At 53.6% G+C, this 8088-nt stretch overlaps 1 protein-coding gene and 1 long non-coding RNA gene across 2 annotated transcripts; one reads left to right on the top strand and one right to left on the bottom strand.

Moving 5' to 3' along the window:
* Window positions 1–643: 643 nt before the first annotated feature.
* Window positions 644–3990, bottom strand: FOXI3 (forkhead box I3). The gene is made up of 2 exons (XM_079307146.1): window positions 3153–3990; window positions 644–2134 (listed from the first exon to the last, which is right to left on the bottom strand). Exons 1-2 carry the CDS (start codon window positions 3847–3849, stop codon window positions 1545–1547), a joined length of 1287 nt encoding a protein of 428 aa, XP_079163272.1. The 5' UTR covers window positions 3850–3990; the 3' UTR covers window positions 644–1544.
* A 1600-nt stretch (window positions 3991–5590) lies between these two features.
* Window positions 5591–7586, top strand: LOC306802652. Its single transcript, XR_013774423.1, has 3 exons — window positions 5591–5684; window positions 6377–6462; window positions 7192–7586. It is a non-coding gene; the product is annotated as an uncharacterized lncRNA (long non-coding RNA).
* Window positions 7587–8088: the final 502 nt, after the last annotated feature.

Genomic DNA, 8088 nt, shown 5'->3' with positions numbered 1-8088 from the left:
TCATGCTTAACTTCGTTGTGGATGCTACATTCCTCATGAAGACACTTACATTTATGCTCTGACTGCACACAGCCCCCAGCAAACAGCTCGAGAAAACGGCAGGAATGAGGGGCTGATTGTTCAGCATCATGGGTTATGGGTGATGGATTCCCCTTTCCCAGCAGCAGGAAATCAGGAAGGATTCCCAGAAAAACTGCCTGGCCCTCCGGCCGACTGCTCCCACCTCTCACTGGCCGGCAGTGTAAGCAGGTGCAATCCCAATAGAGAAATAGATTTGCAAAAGGGACTGAGGCTCCTGCTAGCTGGCACCGTGCTGGAACCAGTCCCGCCACTTTTACTGCTGCAAGTTTTTATTTTTTTTTACCAAATCGGGCTGAAAAAGGACAGTTGTGATTCAGACCCTTGAGAAAAACAAACAAACAAAAACGAAAGAGTGCCCACACTGCACAGTGACTCCAAGAAACTGCACACCAGCTCAGATGTGTCTCTTAGGGGAGCAAAGCACGTTTTTTTCTGCCCTACTGCGCAGATGAAATTTTTCATAAATTTCTACACCTTTTATCTCAAACTAAATGAAAAAGAACCCTGCCTCCCACAGTTGTAAAATACTTCAAACATACTGATGAACAAGCAGGCCAATATCTAACAATTGTTAATATTTTATTCCCAACAGCTGTTCAGCCTGAAAAGTTTCAGTAATACACTAAAAACAAAAACAAAACCAACAAAAAATTCGAAACAAATAAAACAACAAAAAGGGGGGAACAAAGTAAAATAAACTTTAACAAAGTTTAAAACACATTATAAATAAGTACAGCTCCAGAGCATAATTTACAAATATAAAACCACATAGAAACGTATGTACAGAAGAGTTACATTACGTACAAATATGTATAAAAATACCCCAGTGTTTATTCTTGTGCTAAAGCTGCGTGGCTAGAGTTATCTTTGGTACTAAGCTCAGGGAAAGAAGATTGTTTTACAAGACATGGCCCTGCTGTACAATATGCCAGACACAGGAAGACCCTCCATGTGTTTGAGGAGGTTTTGGGTGGGTGTTTATACAGGATATTCCCCCATGCATTGCATATTGCAGGATCAGGGCACAAGCAAGGGCTTACAGAGGCAATGGCTGGTAGAAGAGTTTAACACATTGTACAAGGCACTTCATAAGAAATCTCTTCATTTTCTTTTTCCTGTTCTCTTCTAAGACTCACTGCATGTCTAAGCTTGGCTCTTGCCAATACCACTTTATGGCTATGATTTTTTAACCTCTTGTTCTACATTCAGGATTAGAAACCTCTGAAAACAATTCAGTTCACGCTTGCAGAACTTAGATGGCAAACAATCTACACCACCTAACGTTTTCCTGGATGGGGAAAAAACTTTGCATCTGCCTTCTGCTGGTGCTCAAGGGGTGTTCTTATTCAGAAAGAGAAGATCAGTAGCCCTGGAAGAACTCCTGGGAAGTGTCCACGTTGAAATGCTGTTTGCAAAAGCGCACGGTCCAACTCCCATTCCCTTTGCAGCGCTGCCCCAGCACCCTACACCTCTGTCCCATCCCGTGTGTAGATGAGGCTGTTGACTGTGAAGTTGTAGTAGTGGTTGTACTGGGCTCCCTGGCTGCCGCTGCTGGGGTGGAAGGAGCTGTAGTAGGCAGGGGAAGGTCCCGCCACCCGCTGCAGCTGGTCTGGGGAAGGCACCTCCTGAGAAGAGCTGCTGGAAGGGGTGAAAGTGCCACTGCTCAGCTGTCCAGCAGAGAAGTTCCTGTGGTGCAGGTCGCTGCTGAGACCCCCCGTCAGCCGGCTGCCCCCGCCGCTCAGGGAGCTCATGCCGCTGAAGAAGGTGCTGAGGCAGCTGGGCGTGGATGAAATGATGCTGGAGGGAGAGGAGCTTTTGGGATGGTCCCTGGCAGAGGGTGAGGGGTCCAGCTCTGGGGGTGGGCTGTTTCCACACGGTTTGCCTGTGGCTGGGATGGGTCGCTCTTCCTCGGCCTTCAGGCCCCCCAGGGAGGAGGCGGCGGAGGCGGCCGCGGGGGCGTTGGGCTCAGAGCGCCGCTTGCGTTTGCGACGGAAGTTCCCGTTGTCAAACATCTTCTCACAGTTGGGATCCAAGGTCCAGTAGTTTCCCTTCCCTGGTGGAAAACAGGAGACACAAGAGAGAAAGTCAGCTTCTGTGACAGCAAGCCCCAGTGCTGGCAGGTAAGCATCATCCATGTCTTGCCCATCTGGCACAGAACCCACATCTCTCCTGCACCTGTTCCTCCTCCCTGTCCAGTACATGGATCTAAAACCTGTCCCCAAGACATTTCCACCTCTATCCCTCCAATGCCCAAGGGAACCTTAAGGCCACATAGAAGAGGAGAACCTCCCCATCCCAGAGCATAATCAGATCAGCACCTCTAGCTAAAGAGAATGTGAAGAGGGGCTCTCCTTGCTCTGGTTGCCTCACAGGAGCTGGGGCACTAGCAGCCATCTCAGCAGTGGGTGGCAAGGCAGTGCCCAGGCCGTGGCTCACAGACACGCTGATGGAGAGGGGCTGGCACACTCAGGCACTCCATGACAAGCCAGCAGCACCGAGCTGCGGGGGCTGCAGGCAAGCTGCCCCTCGCACAAGCCTCGGTGCGAGATGCTGAGGTGGCATCAGCTGTCCCCACTCGCCTCCTGCCCGCGGCCGGGACGGGGGCAGTGACCCCTCACGGTCCCGAGCGGCTCCAGCCCGGCACTCCCAGCCCCGCCGGGCCGGACCGGCGCTGTCCGGGCGCGCCCCCGCCCACTGCCGGCACCGGCTGTGCCCCGGGGCCGGCCCGGACAGCGGCGGGCAGGCAGGGGAGCCGTGAATCACGGGCCCAAGGAGCCGGACCTTGCACAACCGGCGCTCCCGGGCTGCTGGGGACGGGGCGAGGGCTGGGCAGGCAGCCTACACCTGCCGCGGGGCAGCGCCGGGACGGGCTGGGGCGAACGGGGACGGGCACATCACAGCGCCCGGGTCAGGGGACGGGGAGCGCGGTCTCATCCCTGCCTGGCCCCGACGGGACGGGAGCGCGGTGTCAGAGCCCGACTAGCAGGGGACAGGGGACGCTGCCGTCCCTCTCCCGGCGGTGCCGGTGTCCCCCCGCCCAGCCATCCCTCCCGCCCGGCGCGGCACCTCACCGGGGTCGTCCTCGTCGCGGGGCACCTTGCGGAAGCAGTCATTGAGGCTGAGGTTGTGGCGGATGCTGTTCTGCCACCCGGCCTTGCTGCGCTTGTAGAAGGGGAAGTTCTCGGCCACGTACTGGTAGATGTGGCTGAGGGTGAGCTTCCTCTCGGGCGCGCTCTGGATGGCCATGGCGATCAGCGCCGAGTACGAGTAGGGCGGCCGCACCAGCTTCAGCAGCTCCTCCTGGCTGGCCAGGCTGAGCCAGCTCAGCTCCGCGCCGCCCGCCGACGGCGAGCCGGGGGCCGGGGGCGAGCCCACGAGCTGCCCGCCCCGCGAGCAGCCGTACGAGGCGGGCGGCAGGAAGGGCGCGGCGGCGGCGGCGGCGCCGGGCGGGCCCTGCAGGTAGGGAGCGGGGCTGTTCATGCCCCACAGGTAGCCGGCGTTGGCGGGAGCCCCGTAGTCCCCCAGCGCGTAGCCGCCCGCCCGCTGCCCCGAGGAGGCGGCGGCGGCGGCAGCGGCGGCGGCGGCCGCGGCGGCGGCGGCGGCGGCGCCGGGCGGGTGCAGGCTGGGCTGGGGGTAGACGCTGAAGTTCTCGCTGCAGTACACGGCCATGTCGGGGGCTTCCTGCGCGCTGCGGGGCTGCGGGGGCGCGGGGGCGGCCGCCGGCGCCGAGGCTCTGGGCTGCGCCTGCTGCAACTCACCGGCGCTCATAATCCCTGGCCATGCAGGGCGGCCGGCGCTCCCCCCCGCTCCCGTGCTCTCCCGGCGACACCCCCCGCCCCGCGGCCCCGGTGGCCCTAGACCAAAATCTCCCGGGGGGCTGCGGCGCGGCTCCCTTATAGGCGCAGCCGTGCGCCCGGACTCCCCGCCCGCGGCCGGGGCCGGGGCTGGGCGGGCGGCTCGGCGCGCAGCGAGCAGCCAGTAGCGCGGCTCGGCGGCGGCCGGGGAGGCGGAGGGGGGCAAGGCCGGGCCCCGGGAGCGGCGATGGGGGAGGGACCGGCGGGGGAGCTGCGGGAGGCGCCAGGGATTTGGCTCCCGGCAGCGCGGGGGCAGCATCCCCCATCGGACCCACCCTCCGAGCTGTGCCCGTCCCCCCCCTCTCCCCGACCTGGGGGTCTCTCCCGGTCGCCTCCGCAGCGCTGCCCCCTCCCCGGAGCTGTCCGCGCTGCCCCGGTGATGCCGTGCTGCTTTCCCACGGATGCGATCGCCACCGATCCCTTCGGCCCCGGCGCTGAGGTCGGAGGGGGATGAGCATCGCTGCGGTTCCCCCGACGGGAGCGCCAAGGGAGGAATTCGCTTAAACTCTGTTCTTGACGCGTAGTTTTGCGGTCCGTGTCCCAACAACCAGAGCTGAGATCGCAGTCCATTAGCTTTGGATAAGGAATTGCTTTGGATAAGGACTCGCCCGAAATTAAACAAACAAACAAATAATCAAACAAACAAACAGCATTGCTCGTACGGCAGGCAGAACGGGCTGGAAGGCGCGGGACGAAATCTAGTAAATAAAAGTTATTTTCGCCTTAGTGCTCCGGGGCAGCCTGACAGAAAGCGCATCCTTTTGCAGAGAAAAAGCTCCCGGTGCTCACAACGATCCCAACACCCGGGATCTACACAGGGGCCAGCTCCGGCAAATCTTCTGGTCCGGGGCAAAGCACACGTGTAACAACAAAAATACGGTCAGTGGTGCGGGACAGTTTAGAGACTTTGTCTAAATACCAGGTACATGAGATGTACATTTCATGCCCCGTTCTTAAATGGAATTTTTATTCAGTTTTCTGCTGGTAAAAATGCCAGAAAAAGCCCTTTTCTGGTGTATACACGAAGTCCTCTCTGCAATGCCGGGTCTCTTGGTCTGACAGCAGAATCTGGGGAGGAGAGGAAAAGTCTTTGTGACTTTTGGGAAAATTCTTCGCATTTTATGTCTTCCATAAAGTTGTTATAAAAGTACATGTAAACCAGTGAAGCTTTCCCGAACTGACTCCAAGCCCAAATTTTCATCCCCTGCGTGATTTGAGCAGGGGTATTATAACCGAAGGATTTTCAACTTTGTATTTCGTTTTGAAACAAGTGAACAAACGTTTCTTGAGACAGAGAATAACTTAAAAGTGATTGGATTAAATAATTAGGATTTGGGGTTTTCTGCTTTAATCATAAAGAGAGGCGTTTGCGGGGTTTGGTTGAGTTTTGGGGTTTTTTTCCTTGGGTTTTTGTGCGTGTGCGTGTGTGGTTTTTTCTTTTTCTGATGTTATTTTGTTGCTGTCACTGTTGCTGTTGCTGATTTTATTTTGCATCCCTTAGGAGAGGGAGCTTTCGGTGTGTATTGGATACGCAGAACAGCAGGAGAAAAGTTTTCATTACGTTTCACAAGACGCCTTTTCCCTTTTCAGCTTCCTTCTCTTTAAGATTTATAACAGCTCCTCATCTTTTTTAGAGCAGGGTCGCGCTGGAAAATGCCGGTTTGAAGTCTGACGGGACAACGGGCATCCAAACCAAGCAGTTTATGGGAAAATCCCATCTAGAAAGGATATTTAAACAACATGAAACAGGTAGACTTTTGGAAAGCATTTCCCTCTGAATCTGAAGAGCTAAACCGAAAATATTATTCTCTAAAATTACGACAAATCTGTGTTTATCCGTTTGGCCAAAAACCCCTCGATCGTTGCAGGAGGGAGAGGAGCAGTCGGTGGTATCGCCGTATCGCTCGAAATTGAGGTTTTTGCTCGAGGGATTTGATGTTTTTGGGCAAAGGCAGAGCCATCTAGAGGAACAGCCTGGCTATGGCGAGTTTCCCTCACAGGCATAGGGTGCTGCCTTCGAGCTCCCTTAGCTGATTCCTCTGCCTCCAACAAAGGAAACGGGTTAGAAAATAATGCTGAATTAGCTCTAATAAAAATGCGTGTCCTCAGAAAACTCCAGCTTGCTTTACCAAATAGTAAGGAATGTGAAACAAAAATAGCTTTAGAGAGGTTATTACATAGCTGGAATGGCATGGATATGCAAACCAACACTTAATTTAAAGAGTGGAGAAAATAAAGCTTTGATGGTATGACGGCTGTAAAAACATTTAATTTTCTTAATGCATTTATCCTGCAAGCAGCGTGCAGTGTTGCCTTGAAACATCAGCAGCTCTCAGTACAGACCTGTTGCTGCTCCCTTCTGCCAAGGCATGAGGGGAGCATGAGGAGATCCAGCACTCTGCTTTCTCTACCTCTGCTTTCTAAATGCTGCTTTTTTCCAGAGAGCTCTGGGAGACATTTGCCTTGGAGAAACGCACCGGGGAGGTGGCAGGAGATGACAAAACACAAAACTGAAATCAGTTTCAAGGTAAGAGTCCAAGGCTACTGTGCATCAGTGGGAGCAGATTTGGGGCAGGGTTTCAGCAGCTTTGTTGGATCTGTGAGTGGGCAGTGAGGTGAGCTGGGTAGAGGAGCCTGTGGCACCTCCAGTTGGGCTGAGCTGGGGTTAAATGCAAACCTCTCCACCCAGCTGCCTTGGAAAGTGTTTCACGGCTTCCCAAGTGCTGCAGGAGAGCAAGATCCTCCCCATCCTTGCCTGGTGCTGTCCCCAGTGTTGGCTTAGGGCTGTGCACACAGCAAGCACTTTTACCCCTGCAGGAGGACACTGGCTGTGCCTCTGAGCCCTGCTCCTCTGAGCATGTAGGTACAGGCTCCACTTCCCTGGTGTGGATCTCAGCTGTGTGTGCAGCTGAACACGAAACCTGAAAGTGCTTCAGTGCTGAGCACCCAGCCCAGCAGTGGGAACAGATACCTGCACCCACCTGCATCTCTGTTTCCCAAGGATGCTGAGCTCTAGGCACAGGGTGTGTTTTGGGGGAACAGAAGACAACAGCCCATATTGGCTTCTATTGGTTTTACCAGGAGGATAGAGAAACCAGGATCCCTTCAATGGCTCCAGATATCTGCAGGTTTGTATTTCTTTGTTTTGGCTGCATTTACAGTCTTGCATTTTCTCCGGGCTGGCAAGGAACAAGGTGGAAACTCCATAGTCCACATAAAATCTGCTCAGTAAAAATTCTTTTATGTCTTTCTCCAGAGCAATCAGTGAAATTTGGAATGAGTTCTTCATCCTCAGAGGCAAGATGAAAAAATTATCTTTTCTCTTGAAGTACTGCAGTGTCTCCACCCTCAAGAACAATAAGAAATTGACTAAGAGCAGCTCAAATTAAGAATTTAAGATCTAGTATTCCTCCCTTCCTTAGAGCCAAGCATATTCTTCCCTATTCCTCCCTATTAATATGCTGTAAGAACATCTTTTTTTTCCACTCAACCCCTGATCTATCCTGCAAAGGGCTAACAGGGAATATCTGATGGTGTCCAATAGATATTTTACTGCTGTGAATTTGGGAAGAGTGTTCTGTGTATGTGTACATAGGTAAACGTAATTTTTATCCTTTACCTAAGGAGAATGGTGTCTATTCCTTCCTCTCTGTATCTATTCATCTACTGGACTAGAGTTCTGGCCATCTAATTTTGCCAGCTTGCAAAACAAGATCAGAGGTTTTCAAATAATTTCTTGATTTTTCAGGCTGTGATATTTCCTGGGGAGGTGCCCTCAACCCAGGATGTTCAGGCTACCAACAACAGGCTTGGTTTGGTTTTGAGTTCACAGTCTCTGTTAAACTCTGCAGGCTGCAAACTAAGGGTTAACATTTTAGATTGTTTATATTAATATTTTCTCAATGCAGTTCTATGCTGCTGAGCCTCATAGAGCCCCTGGACCTGGCCACAAAGCAAGGAGTAAATCATAGTTCATCACAAGCTGTAGTTTCTGCAGCACTTTGGGCTGCTGGGAGCAAACCCCCTGGCTGAGAGGAGCAGTGTCTGCTCTCTGTCCACTTCTCACTGTTTTTTTTTTGGCTGCTGTGCTCTCACAAGTGTTTCTGTGGCTGGCTGGGACACTAATCCCGTTTGAGAAGAACACCCTCTTCCC

Source organism: Erithacus rubecula (assembly GCF_903797595.1).
Source record: "Erithacus rubecula genome assembly, chromosome: 5".
NCBI lineage: Eukaryota > Metazoa > Chordata > Aves > Passeriformes > Muscicapidae > Erithacus > Erithacus rubecula.
This window is presented reverse-complemented; position numbering and strand designations above follow the sequence as displayed.

What these genes read in the sequence shown, in the direction of transcription:
- FOXI3 (XM_079307146.1), bottom strand. Translation starts at nt 3,849, where the DNA reads ATGAGCGCCGGTGAGTTGCAGCAGGCGCAGCCCAGAGCCTCGGCGCCG. An exon ending in CCGCGACGAGGACGACCCCG is followed by an intron (nt 2,135 to 3,152) that starts GTGAGGTGCCGC and finishes GTTTTCCACCAG; the next exon opens with GGAAGGGAAACTACTGGACC.